At 44.1% G+C, this 13,922-nt stretch overlaps 2 protein-coding genes across 11 annotated transcripts in view; one reads left to right on the top strand and one right to left on the bottom strand.

The window, feature by feature from the left end:
- Window positions 1-7,175, bottom strand: part of TTC7A (tetratricopeptide repeat domain 7A) — a 179,685-nt gene extending 172,510 nt beyond the window's left edge. For 6 of the 8 annotated variants that reach the window (XM_074818076.1, XM_074818081.1, XM_074818077.1 and 3 more), the window contains exons 1-3: window positions 6,174-6,333; window positions 3,302-3,465; window positions 1,460-1,628 (exon numbers count right to left, since the gene is read on the bottom strand). In XM_074818076.1, coding sequence (XP_074674177.1) covers window positions 1,460-1,628; window positions 3,302-3,465; window positions 6,174-6,333 — 493 coding nt within the window. Of the gene's footprint in view, window positions 1-679; window positions 736-1,459; window positions 1,629-3,301; window positions 3,466-6,173; window positions 6,334-7,093 lie in introns of those variants that run through there. The other 2 variants (XM_074818080.1, XM_074818085.1) reach the window with 2 other exon arrangements.
- A 101-nt stretch (window positions 7,176-7,276) lies between these two features.
- MCFD2 (multiple coagulation factor deficiency 2, ER cargo receptor complex subunit) lies at window positions 7,277-11,871 on the top strand. 3 transcript variants are annotated; one of them, XM_074818087.1, is made up of 4 exons: window positions 7,277-7,350; window positions 8,247-8,395; window positions 9,097-9,256; window positions 10,431-11,871. In XM_074818087.1, exons 2-4 carry the CDS (start codon window positions 8,253-8,255, stop codon window positions 10,560-10,562), a joined length of 435 nt encoding a protein of 144 aa, XP_074674188.1. In that variant the 5' UTR covers window positions 7,277-7,350; window positions 8,247-8,252; the 3' UTR covers window positions 10,563-11,871. The 3 variants fall into 3 exon arrangements, with proteins under 3 accessions (XP_074674188.1, XP_074674187.1, XP_074674189.1); XM_074818086.1 differs by lacking the exon at window positions 7,277-7,350 and adding an exon at window positions 7,383-7,496; XM_074818088.1 differs by lacking the exon at window positions 7,277-7,350 and adding an exon at window positions 7,576-7,907.
- Window positions 11,872-13,922: the final 2,051 nt, after the last annotated feature.

Here is a 13,922-nt window from a genome sequence, read left to right as displayed (position 1 = left end):
CTAATGTGCAAATAATCATCATGGAGGATAAAAACTGTGAAACAGTAATAGCACAGAGGTTGCTCTGCAATGGCAGGGACTCCTTACAGTTTACACACAAACACAGGGACAACACAATATTTACATTCTGTGCTAAACCACATGGGAAAAAAAAATTACGGCCTGATCCTCTGAAGCAAACACCTCCACCCCCATACCTTCATACACGAGTGAGGTAGTCAATACCATAGAAGAGGCCTTACAGGATCGGTGTTATTTCATCAGTGTTCATGCATGCCTTATCATTACACTCATGCCTCACTAAGGGCCTTATCCAGTTTCCAGTGAGGATAGTGCATCTCCTTTAGACGCCAGGAGTGCACCAATAGTTACTCTCAAATACGCTGCTAGGACTATGACAGTGCTAATGCACTGACAGCTACTCCTCTGCACCATGCAAGTGTTAATGTGAGTTACAAGTAAATTAGTTCTGCTCCACAAAAGCTCGTTAATGAAGCAGATTCAACCGATGCCACAGAAAACAAAATCAAAACAAGCAAAGCAGCACAAACAGGTTTTCAAAAAAGCTGAATGACTGTGTGAGATCATGAAACACCCGAATTATTATCAGTTAACAATTATTACTAGCAGCCCAGTCAAACAGTATTTTGGGTTGATTTGGTTTCACTCTTTTACATACCAGTTGAAGGTATCTGATCATCAGAGTTCTCATTCACCTAATTAGCTGGTGGACATGCTGAAAAGAGTAGAAAGCAGTAGATAGGTAGCAGTACTTGAGCAACATTTATAAAGGAACTGAAAGCAAATGAAGGAGAAGATTACTGTATCTTTTTACCCCCCAAGTCAAAAACTGACTAGGGTCTTCCTTTCCCCCACTCAAAAAGGAAATGCAATTTCACTACCCATAGAGGGTTTTTACTAGGATCTCTCAAACAGTGCAATGTCTGTAGAATTACAAGGGGGAAGAGAGATTCCTGTTTGTACATAAGGTCTGATACTGTGTGACATGCATTGCAAAAATACACTACCTGCTTTGAAAGCACATACTCCATTAGTCCAAAGTTTAAAACTTGGAAACATCATCCTTGCTCAATTCACAGAAATCATTAAAATTTACAAGTAGATGCACTCTTTCTAAGAGAAAGAGCAATTCAGCTGAGTGCTTGATTTAGACTTTCCCAAAATGGATGCACAAGCTCAAGCGTGCTGCTGACTTACAGCCAACAGTTACCACAAGATTTCCAATTTCAAGGTTTTCTTTACAAGCCAGCCAAGTTTAAAAACCATGGACTAAGACTCCATAATGCCTTTAAGTTTAAACTACACAGACCATACCCAGAAGGATTTTCTAAAGCACACAACACTGCCCTAACTCTGCTTCAATCAAATCACTTGGAGTAATACCTTCACCTTCAACCTAAACACAGCACAGTTCAATTATGCATGTATGGTCCTTTACCTTTAATAACGAAGGCCTCGGTTACCAAACGCAGCATATACAGAGGTTCATCTTTTGTTGAGAGGTCATCGATTCCTGCTCTTGCATACATGCTGATGGCATCTCTGTAGGATCCCTCCACATAATGAAGCTTTCCTAGGATCAACATAGCTTCTGTCATATACTTAGGCTGAAACAGAGCAGGGAGAGGAAAAGAGTGGTTACATGGTAAAATACCACACAGCAAGAATGAGGCACTTCAGAACAAATTAAGCAGATTTATAAAGCTTTCCTCTCAACGTTGCTAGCTTTGCAGGCCAGAGTAGAAAGGATTTAAGTGTCTAGAGCTCTTAGAGCTATCATGAGAGGAGCAGGCAACAAAGGTCAGGCAACCACTTTGGAGCTCAGGAAATACACAGCTTACAAGCCACCTCTTTGGTTTCAGCTGACCTACTGATTCACCAGCCACAGATAGCACATAAAAGCCTGGCATTTTCAGAACTCCCTACGTACACACCAAGAAAATCCCCTGCTTTTAAACTAGGCAGAAAGCACCACTTTTTAGTCAAGTGCTCCCCTCTCCTCTGTACATTTAATTAAAAAGAGTGAGAAAGCTCCCAAATTTTCTTAAGTTATCAAAGAATTTTCAGGTAACAGTAGAAAGACAGAAGGCATACCTGCTATTTCTAAGATTTGTGTGGTTTCTTAAGGACTGAAAACATGCATAAAACATGCATACAAATCTGTGTAACAAAAAAATCTCAGTAAAACACATCTGTTCAGACCCTTTTTATGCTTTGGAAAGCACAAGAAGGTTCCTATGCCTTCATACTCTTTTTTTTTTTTTTAAAAATACATACAGTCAACACAGGGTCAATGCTGCATGAGTAGCCAAGTCACCACTAACAAAGAAATAGCAATGGCAATTCATACAGTCAAAGTTAACACCAAGACCTGGAAGAATTCAGTGCTTCCAGCTGTTACTGGGGCTAAGCTATAAACAAAGAGGGCTGGATGGACTCCCCTTCCTTCCCATTTTTAAAATACACTGACTTTCAAGAAGTTAAGAACAAGGAACTCCCCCAAAAAAGCTGCTGCACACTTGCTCCCTGGAAATTAACATGATAAAAGTATAGCATATACTTCCGAGCTAACTAGCCTGTAAGTTTCAGGACCAAAAGTAATACAAGTCTAGAACCGACTGTTGCAATCCATTATCTTTTTAAAGCCAGTTATGCAATTGTGTGTCCAAGGACACCAACACAGCAGCAGCCATTGAGGCAGTTCTTAAAACACTCCTAAAGCTCTGCAGCTGAGTTGACAGGCAGCTACCAACCATGCACCCAGACCACAAAATAAAAGCATAACTTTGCATAACTTCTCTGACAGAGACTGAAAGCAATGCAAGGCTGTAATCCTGGACTCGCAACACAACCTTAAGTGCTTGACAGCAGCTTGGGGCACATTTTACCTCTGATGTGGAGCTGACCAGGTATACAAAATTCCCTCAGACTTGGCACAGCAGTAGGTCGCTCAGCTGCGCTAGCCTGACAGCACTGTTATGTGGCCATGCCCCACCATCCCAGAGAGTTCCTAAATATTTATTCTGTTTCTTTCTAATAAAAAATAAAATAAACAGGATCTATACTTGTAGCACATAATTTGTTTGCATATGAAAAAGCAAGTCTCCCAACAGAAGATACGACAAAGGGGTTTTGAAATACCAGTCCATTAGTAATACCTACAATACAGCACTGTACATACAGGGACATGAACAGGCAACACCAACACCTTGTATCAGACTAACAATCATATGAAAGAAGCAGCCAATTGGCAGGAATTACAATGACAGAGTCCACTTACTCGCAGTTTTCCTCTGTTTAAGATATTGGTTAGATACTGTTTAGCTTCACTCAATTTTGGCTCATTCTTCTCTATCAGTGGAATGGAGTCCTTCAGTTTGGCAAAGTTTTCCTTCAAGCATTCTTCCAGCAGAGCCTCTGCAAGCAGCATACTCCCATAGTCCTCTGAAAACACACACCAACCAACAAGAAACATCGCTTAGTGCGGTACTGATGATAAATAGTATTACAAAAACAAAACAACACACCTTTGAGACACACAAACAGTAACTCAGACAAGCGGACAAGGAAGAACCAACAGACAGAGTAAAGTTCCATTAACTTCTAGCTATTGGAAACAGTACATTTCCTATGAAAAAATGAGACGTTTCCTTTTAAGATTTTCCCTAATAAATCCTGTAATTTTGACAGCACAGCTCATTCTTGTGTTGTCACTAATATAAGACTTACGAAATTTCATCACAAAACTCACTTTCGAAAGTATAAGGCAAATCTTTACAAACATTGAAGTACATGCTTTAGATTTACAAACGTACAAGCATGAAATGCACGCTTCGGACTACAGATAAGCTGAGTTTCACTGCAGAACAGTAACCACATCAGAAACTTTTAAAATTTTCCTGAAAGTTCACAGAATAGAAAATTTAGACACATTCTACACATCCATTACTAAAGACATGCAAGGCTTGATCAACTGACATAACTAACATGCCGCATAAAATTCCTTCTGCATTAAAATCCATTCCAGTTCACAGTTCCACAGAAGAGAAAGTCAAGCGTAAGTAGTAGCACTGGATAGGGCATGAAGCATCATACAATGTTGCAATCATGCTCTGAAAAAAAAAAAGCTTCATCTGCCACTGTACTTGGGAGGTCTTGCACGAGGGGTCCAGTTCTGCAGTTTATTCATTCATAAAATAATACCTCAGTCAGCTGACTAGTGGGTCAAGCAGGGTAAGAAAATCTTTGTAAATCAAAGAGCCAAGCCCTACATTTCATATATACTACATATTTCAAAGTCTGAAATTCTAGAATGCAGAAAACTATATTGTATTTATTTCTGTATTCTCAGTCCATGCAACAACTTATCCCCACTTACTACCTATACATCACATACAGCATTAATAATCAACTTGTGGTTGGGTTTTTGTTTTAGATTTTTTTGTTATTGTGGCTTAAGTGTTCACCTGCATATCAAATTATAACCATAGCTCTTCCTGCTCAATTGCAGGTCTACAACTAACTTGCATAAACAAAGTATAGGTATATAAAATGAGAAGTGTAAATGCTGCATGCAATCATTCCTACACAACACTGAAGAGCTTTCAGGTAGTTATTAATCTCTTAACCAAACTTGAGGAATTACATAAAACCCTATACAATTAAGAAATAAATATATGCAATCTCTCAAAGCAAATACTACTATTAAAAATTTTCATCCAGACACACTATTGTTTCTAGAAACACAAAACTGTAGCTAGTCCCTTGCTGGAAGAAAAGTTCTGTAGTAATAACAAAGTATTACTTTTTCATAACTAGCAAGTTATGATGACATAGCAGCAAATTAACAAATAATGTTTTTACAGCAATCATACAGTTGTTATGCCTCTTAATTACAAGGGAACAAACAAATATGAACTCTTCAGATACTAATGCCCCAAACTGCCACGATGATCTCTGCACCTGGGAAGCGCTGCCAAAACCTGACTGAAGTTCAAAGGTTGGCTGTGTGGTTCTCAACACAGGGTTTGATCTGCCTCACATATACACCTGGAAAGCCTCGTAAATAAACATTTCTTAACCTACAAACATCTCCCCCCACCATGCTTTTCCATTGTGAAGTTTATTATTGCATCCCAGAAAGTTTGAATTAACTCTAGGGCCACATCCTAGAAACACTCCTCTAAAGCAGAGGGTTTATTCATAGAAATAGCTCCTCTGACTTGAACAGTAGAACCTCTCGCACCAGTGTGGTGGCTAAAGATCTCTTCACAACTTACTGCTGTTGACTACAGACACAGAATTTTACATTTCTAAGTTAGGCTGCCTCACTTCTTACAAGCAATTTCATTTAAAAAGAAGCAAAATTGTGTGTTGTAAGAGGGGAAAAAAGCTAAGAATACATTTGCTATTTATGAAACCCGTCTTACATGGGAAAGGATACTTGAATGATCCCAAGCCTTTAAATAAAGCAGTCCCGTAGGGAAATGGAGAGAGAGAACTAAGGACATCCGGAACAGGGTGGGGAAGGCCAAGAGGGAATCCGCATCACACCTATCGAGAACTTGAAAAGAGACGTTTCCAAACACGGAAGATTTTGGTCGGTAGCCCGGCCGCCGCCCAGCCGAACTTGTTAAATTAGAAGGCGGGCACCGAGCGCAGCAGCCGCCAGCCGCGTCCAGGAGCTTATCGGGGCGAGGGCAACACCCCAAACGCAGGGAAGCGCCGAGCGAGCGCCGCAGCCCCCGCTCCCACCGACAGCCCCAAGCAGTGCGTGTCCCCTCGCAGCCCGGCGGGCTCGGAAGCGCTGACACGAAGAGTTATCGTCCTGAGCGCCGTCTCCCGGGCTCCTGCCACCTCTCCTGGACATCCCGCCCTCCCGCCGCCGGGCCGGGGCACCTACGGGAGACACCGGACGACTCCCCACTGCCTCCGTCGGCACCCCGGCACTCCCCAGCCCTCTTCCACAACCCCGGGAGACCGGGCAGCCGCAGCTCCCGCCCGCGTGAGCCCACTGGGCCGGGGCTGCCGAGCCCCGGGCGCGGGTACGGAGCGAGAAGCCGGCCCCGCCGCCGCCCCACACCCGGGCGGTCCGGTATCGGCGGCCGTCCCGCCGCTCTGCCCCACCCTGCCCGCCCCCCGCCGCCGCTTACCCGCGTCCTGCGCGCCCCCCACCGCCGCCTTGCGCGGCGGCCGCGCCGGCGGCCGGAGCTGCTGGGCCAGGTACCGGAGCGGCCCCCACTGCCCCTCCGCCCGGCACCGCTCGATCTCCCCCTCCAGCTTCACGTGCGAGTGCGAGCCCTTGGCCGCCATCTTAGAGCCGGGCCCGCCCCGCCCGCCCGCGGGGAGTCCCCGGCGGCGGCGCCCGGGAGGCGCCCAGAGCGTGTGCGGGGCCGCGGTTCCGGGCGGGTGGCCCCGGCAGGTGCCCGGCGGGGCGGGGCGGCACGGCTCGGCTCCCTGCCCGAGGCCTGCGACCGGGGCCGGCGGCTCCTTCCGGCCACCCCACCCTGCCGCCTCTCACTTGACGCCCGAGGCAGCGAGCCGTGCCCCGGCGTCGCGGCCCGCCGAGGGCGCTGCGCCTACCCGGCCGCCCTCGGCCTGTCGTGCACAGCGGGCCTGCGGGGCCCGAGACGCGCCGCCCCGGGGCTCCCGTCCTCGTCGGTAAGGGCCAGGGGTGCTGCTCCCCCGCCAAGGCCCTCGGAAGCCCTCTAAACCCCAGGCCTCTGCCGTCAGCCCTTCCCCACAGCCACCGCCCCGCTTCAGTCGCGACTCCAGCACAGAGGAACCGGCGAGGGCGTGAGGGACGAGCCGGGAGCCCGCATCGCTCCCCGAAGTCGGAGCTTGCTCTGAGGGCTGTGACTCGAGGGGCGAAAGCAATCGGTGTTTGCGCGTCGCGTATAAAATAATGAGAGCTTCGACATTCCGTGAGGGAGGGGGCGGGCGGAGAGAGCGCACAGTTTATAAAACACAGAGGGGAATGGCGGCCGCGCGGGGCGGGGAAGGGGCTGTGGAGCGGCCGCGAGGGAAATGCGCGGAGCCGGGGCCAGCCCCGTCCGGCACCCTCCGGACTCACGCTGCAACTCCCGCCGTCCTCCGTCCTCCGGCTTCGCCCCGGGCACGGCCAGCGGGAGCGCACCGCGCACCCTTCTGGAGGGGGGCTCCCCTCACCAGAGGCCGCTCGGGGCGGAGCGGCGGGGCGGGGCAGGGATACTCGCCCCGCCCACCCCGGCGGCCCCGCCCCGCGGCGGGGCGGGGCGCTCCACCTGTCCGTCCGCGAGGGCTCCACGTGGAATTCCAGGAGCGGTGACGTGAGCCCCGCTCGGCGGAAAGGTGCAGCCAATGGGCGGGAGGAGGGGGCGGGGCCGAGCGCGGCGCGTGCGCCGGGTCAGGGGTGACGCCGGGGATGGTGGCCGCCCTGCCCCGCACCCGGAGCCCGTGGGAGGGACGGCGCGGCGGCCGCGGCCATCCGCCGGAGGGTGCGTAGCCTGGCGGCGGCGGCGACGAGACCTCTCCGTCCGCCCCGGCAGCCGAGGCTGGAGCGGGGTGTGCCGCGGCCTAGGCGGGGATCGCCCCGGGGGTCCTGCCGGGTGGGGGAGGCCGCGGGCGGGAGGCCCGCGCGGTGCCCGCTGTGAGGGCCTCCGGCATCGCTCCGTGCCGAGACGGCTGCCAGCCGGGGGTTGCGTCCGCGGGCGAGAACGGGGAAGCTGAACCCAGCAATCGGCTCCTCTAGTCGCCTCGCTGGGCACCGGTCGGCTCCGCGCACCCTGCGGAAGCGCTTCAGTGGCCCGTGAAGCGAGCGCTGCAACGACCGTTGCGTTTTTGAAGTTGGATGTTACTTAGGGCATGCAGCCTGAGTAGATCTAACTAGATGCAGTCCCTTTGATATCGTAAGCGACCTTTACTCCCGTAGCTGCAGGCAGGTCTGCGTGAAGCTGGTGTGGTTGGTTGTCTGGAAGCTGTGTGAAGACCCGAGCGTGGTTAAAGAGTGTGCGTTCGCTGCCTGAAAAAAAAAAAGTAATTCTCTGAAGATTACTGCGTGCTTCCTTGAAACAAGGATCCTCAGAGAAATTCTTAATTGGAGCTCTCTGGTTTTCTGAGTGCTAACTGCTTCAAATGAAGCAACTTCTTCTAGGCCTTAGTGAGATTATTTCTAAGCACTCTGTAAATCTGCTGAAAGTAGATTGAATATTTCATCTTTGGGGGGGGGAATGTTTTCCTTTTTGTAGGAGATCATGATGGCGCAAAGGATATTTAGAATACGTTTGCTGTTCTGCTTTCTGGCTGCATTCTTCATCTCTGCCCTAGCTGAGGAACACGTAGGAGAGAGTCAACATGCAAATATTCGCCTTGATAAGAACTTGGTACAAGATAAAGAGTATGTGTTCCATGTTCTAAAAATATAAACTTCTTAATGACTTGGTTATCTCTTAAATCTTGCTATGTGAGTTGGACTTAAGCCTAGGGCACCCTCTTTTCTCAGGATAGTGTATGACTAGTTAGAGCCAGATATGAGACATGCTTGCTCGATAAGTTTGTAGAGATACTGGACCTAGAAAGGTCTCCCTGGAGCCTTTAGCCCTACTCATACTATAAAGAATTTTTTAGAGGAATCCTGCTTACCTAGATCAACATACTTTAGACAAAATTGTATTGTGAACAGGTAGAGCGAGAGTTTTTTTTCTCATTCGCTTCTTCATAGAGATAAAACAGTGATAGCAGCAAATAAAACACCCTAGAGTACTTCATGTTTGACTGGGAAAGATCTTTCTCCAGTTCCTGTGCTTTGGAAGACGGCCAGAAGGAGATTTTGGGCACTGCTTCCCTTGTTTTGATAACCTGCTTAGGCCAGAAGAAATAGACATAGCTAGGTATTAGAGGCCACTAAGGCACCTGTAACAAACAACCTTTGTTCCCCCTTCTCCTTAGTATAAAACCTGGTTGTTCAAGGTGCTTTTAGAGATACAATATTTCCAGTGTACTTGACTGTCTGATCAAAGACTAAATTTGATGTAAACAGAGCATTAAATATTAACTGACAAATATATTGTGGGGTTTGTTTGTTGTTTTTTTTCTTAGCCACATCATGGAACATTTGGAAGGTGTTATTGAGAAACCAGAATCTGAGATGTCTCCACAAGAGTTGCAGCTTCATTACTTCAAAATGCATGATTATGATGGCAATAATTTGTTAGATGGGTTAGAGCTTGCTACTGCTATATCACACGTCCACAAAGAGGTAAGTGGAATTTTGTGACGACGTATGTGTTTGGAAACAGTTATGACTCTAAAAGCAGCTTACAGTAGAACGGAACAGTTACAACACATCTTTGGTGCAGTTACAGTTTTGCCTGAAAATAAGATTATTTTCCCCCTTATACTTTTGGCTTGATTTATAAATGTGCTAGCTTTATCACTGCTTTTCGTGTCACGTTGCAGTTTTCAAGAAGTCTCTGTTGTTGTTTAAACTTTACAGTGAGGAAGGACTGAAGAGTGAAAATGATTTGACAGAGGTGATACTTTGGTAGACGGGGATAGGGAGAAGGGGAAATTATCCGAAATGGGATAATGCTTATGAGGTTTATAGAAATACTGTGTGATATGATGCTGTTTGAGGTTCTGAGGCTGCTGTTTTCAACTCCAAACTGTTACTGCTGTGGATAGACAAACTGGAAGAGACCTTGCACAAAATTAATAGTAGAAAAAAGCAGTCACGGTCTGCTTTTTTTCTAAACACAAATTATCTTTCCAGCTAGGAACATTTAAGGGCAAAGTAGGAAGATACAATCATTAGGGAGACAATACTAACACATCATCTCGTACTGACCTTATGAAAGTTACAATTCAGAATAGCGTAACTTCCTGCACACACCTGTGGCAAAAAATACCTAGCTGAGAACAGAATAATGACTTGCAGTTTCTTGTGCAAAGGCACCTCTTTGCATTCCTCTTTGCTCGCAAGGGGTATTACTAAGAATTTTACTGACCTTAAGCTACAGTGCTGGATTTCTTCACTACTCTGCTACTGCATTTTGCAAGTTCTGACACACAGGAAGATATTTCTGTACTCTATAGAAACTATAGTGTCTATACAACATCAAGATCCAAAATAAGACTAGATCTGTTAGATTATTATCCATTATTGTACACTGTGCTAGTCAGGTTTTAGAACTTTTGGCTAAGAATATTAACTGGGTACAGAGTGCTTGTTTTGAAGTCCAGAGAACTCAGACTTCATACCTTGCACCTGGTAAAAGTTGCTTATATTGGTATAAATGATTACATAAAACTTAGTGCCAAATTGGGCACCAAACATGAATAGCATAACAAAAAATTAGTTGTTGGTGATCTGTCATATGTGCTACTAGATGAGAAACACTGCTAAACCGTTCAATGTGGTTTTGTTTTTGTAGGAAGGTGGTGAGCATACCCAGGCAATGAAAGAAGAAGAGCTGATTAGTCTAATAGATGATGTCTTAAGAGATGATGATAAGAACAATGACGGATACATTGACTATGCAGAATTTGCAAAATCACTGGAATAAGGTTTGGCAGGGGGCTTGTTTCTCCTTCTAACTACATGGAAATGTGAACCAGTATAATGTGATTCATTACTGTCTCGTATCAACCTCTGTGCTGTGAGAAGGAGAGGTTTACTAGCTCCAGCTGAATTTATTTGAAAGTTGTATGTGTTAAGAGACTGGCTAACTTGGGGAGAGAGCCATGTTTGACTAAACGTAGCTACACGTTTGAATGTTGAAGCTTGGAAGCGTCAGCAGTATTCACATAGGGTACAGCTGGCAAACTTAAGTAGCTGTGTATGAATACTAAACAGATCATAGACAATCTAAATTTCAGTTTTCTGTCATTGGGTTACATAGTACTTGTTTGCTTACATCTTCTATTTAAATTTAAAAAAATGCCTAGAAAGCAAGAAAAGATTACTGCATATAGTTGTATTTCAAGGATACATGTCCTTACCTTCCCACTAATTTCAAAGGAAAATTGCATATAAGTACAGGTGCTTTAAACAGCAGTTGTAGAGGAAAAGCATTTGAATGTGGTTGCTGTTTGAGGTCCACATGATACCATGTGGACATTAACAGACAGTCTTTGAAAATCTGAGCATTTTTAAATACATGTATTTCCTAGCATACCCTTACATTTTACATATAAATATATATACACATATTTTTCAGTTTCTTCTTGTCCTTCACAGATTTACTTTTTACGTCTTAATTTACTGGGTTTTTTTTCTACCTTCTGTGGTGTTTTCTTAAGAAACTGAAAGTATTTTTATTACATTTTATACGTTGTATTAATGCTGTATAGCATTTGCTAGAGTAGCTTCTGCTATCTCAGTGTGAAGGTCATGTTAACAGTAAACCAGTTAATATTAAAGCTTCTGTTCAGTTTGGTTTCTACAGTATTAGCCAGCAAGTAATGCTGCCTTGTTAAGGTTTAAATTCATGTTCCTTGACACTTAAATTATGGTATTACTTTCAGGAGGTATTCCATAGTTTCAAGATACTTGAGTGTTTGCAACTTAACATGGTTCTAAGAATGTTTTCAGCCTTGACTCACTCAATACTTGATAAATCAAGCAGTTTAAGGATATTAGGGAAGTGATGTATTGCTGTGTTATTGATATTTGGTGACTCTAAAACATAACTGAAATCTCCAATTGTATTGAATTGTTATTCATTAATAGAGAATCTAAATGTTAGCATATTTCTGTAAAATGTATGAAGAGCTATTTTCTGTACAAAATTATTCTTATACAAGAGAAATACATTTGTAAAAGAAATTATTACCTCTGTTTAAATGTTTGTGCAATGAATCCTAAGTGTCAGACTTTTCTTGTACTCGTTATTTATTTTGATACTTTTGTGGCCAGGGTTGTGCTGGTTGTACAAGCAATAAAAATAGGTTGGGATTCGTGCACTCTGGAGCTAGACACACAAGGTGGAAGTCCTAGTGAGAAATGTACCTAACTTTCTGATGTATTTTTAAGCCCATCTCTGTTACTAGCAGCTGTCTTAAAGTTCTTTCAGTTAAAGCATTTTTTAAATATCTCTTTTGAGGGTAATTAATCTGGGTGAATGTTGAATCAGAAGAAAGTATAGCAAATGCATACAGGTAGGAGGGGAGAAGAGGTCAAGCCCCTCACCTTTGAGCACTTACAGCAGGTTGCCTGTAGATTCTTATGTGCTTATTGCATAAGCTTTTGAGTTTTGGATTTATTTGGGATGAAAGAGCAAGACCAAGGAACTGACTTTTATGCGCTGCTCAAGAAATCATGGTTTTCTTATCAAGTGTAGCCTATAAACTTAGTCCAGCAACCACCTGTGGGGCACACTTACGTACATATGCTGTATTTATATACATGTTTGTTAACTGCTATTGTTTGTGGCAAAGGCATGCACCATAGAAGCTTTATATCAGAAATAATTATGATAAGTGCAGGTAATATGGACATTTAAAACTTGTTTTTAAGGGTTCAGAAGTATGTCTAAATAGAAAAGCTACTTACCAAAAATTGAGAACAAAATTGGCACATTTGATTTCATGATACATGAAGAAAGATCAAAATTCTGCTTTCCTAGAAAGAACAGTTCAAGAAATGCTACCCAAGCCGAAACCTGCATCATCACATCTTTACTCAGCCTCCTAAAACAAATACACATACTTAGTTAAGTGTACTTAAAGATAAATGGTTTAACAGCTGTCTAGGGAGCTTTCTCAGTTATTAAGTAGAAAAGTACAAAATTGCTGAGAGTGATGCTGAGTCAGACTTTCTTTTTTATTTTGAAATATAACTAATCTGTGTGCTTGTTGTAGCTCATGTGGTACCCTAAATATGCTGGTACAGGTCATACATAGATATAACATTTTCTATTTCATATATATATATACTATAGAAAATACAGCCTTTACAACAGAAGTACTCATCAACTATAACGCTGCTTAAGCTTCTGTAGAACAGTACTATCTCCATTTCACAGATAAGATAAATAACAAAGCAGAAGGGGTGTATGATTTACTGAAGGTCAGTTGTCCCTGGCAGAAACTGAAAATTGTGAGAATGCTGTTGTATGTGATCTTCACATCCTCCTAGTCCATGATCTTAAGGGAGGGGGATTAGTTTTCCCCATTAGAGAACACATCTGGCCTTGTGTTACTGTATACTATGTACCCAGTTTGAAGTATCTAGATTATCTGCTTTTACCTCACAAAATACTGCATAATCTAGCAGCTAAAGAAAATACTTAAACTTGTTCTTGAAGCACTCCTGAACTAGTCAATCTAGAATATAGTCTGTACATGAAGGAGAAAAATCTTAACTGCTTGTCCAGTGCGCATCAGAATGATGTTAATGACAAGAATGACTGCCTGGAATTTCCCAGCAGCAGTTTTGTCTGCATAGTCATGCAGACTTTACTACCCTTTTTTATTTTCTTTTTATGTATCACCTGCAACCTCCAAATGTCCTAGATTCATTAAGGAATGGTTACAGACTTACTGATTTTGTCTAAAGTATTTTTTAATACTACAATTCACAAGTGGAAGAACAGTAATTCAGGAATAATGTCATAATCGATACAGCCGCTAGATAGCGTATTGACACTGCACATTCCTTCCCTGCAGTATGTAACTTACAACAACCTGCATTTCTCTAAACCGTCACCACTACTCTGATTATGGGTGAGGCTTGCTCCTCTGTCTTCCAACACCACGTTGTCAGTATGATGCCCACATTTTTATTGGTTTACAGCTGTCATAAAAGTTGACCACAGCTGAGACTGGTTACTGGTAATTAATTTTCATTGTTTAGGGAATCCAAATCAATTTGAAGTGATAGTAAAGAAACCTGCATTGTAATATTGTCAGTAAAAACAATTGTG

The sequence above is a fragment of the Strix aluco genome, chromosome 3 (genome assembly GCF_031877795.1).
Source record: "Strix aluco isolate bStrAlu1 chromosome 3, bStrAlu1.hap1, whole genome shotgun sequence".
NCBI lineage: Eukaryota > Metazoa > Chordata > Aves > Strigiformes > Strigidae > Strix > Strix aluco.
This window is presented reverse-complemented; position numbering and strand designations above follow the sequence as displayed.

What these genes read in the sequence shown, in the direction of transcription:
- MCFD2 (XM_074818087.1), top strand. Translation starts at nt 8,253, where the DNA reads ATGATGGCGCAAAGGATATTTAGAATACGTTTGCTGTTCTGCTTTCTG. An exon ending in AACTTGGTACAAGATAAAGA is followed by an intron (nt 8,396 to 9,096) that starts GTATGTGTTCCA and finishes TTTTTTTCTTAG; the next exon opens with CCACATCATGGAACATTTGG. An exon ending in TATCACACGTCCACAAAGAG is followed by an intron (nt 9,257 to 10,430) that starts GTAAGTGGAATT and finishes TTGTTTTTGTAG; the next exon opens with GAAGGTGGTGAGCATACCCA.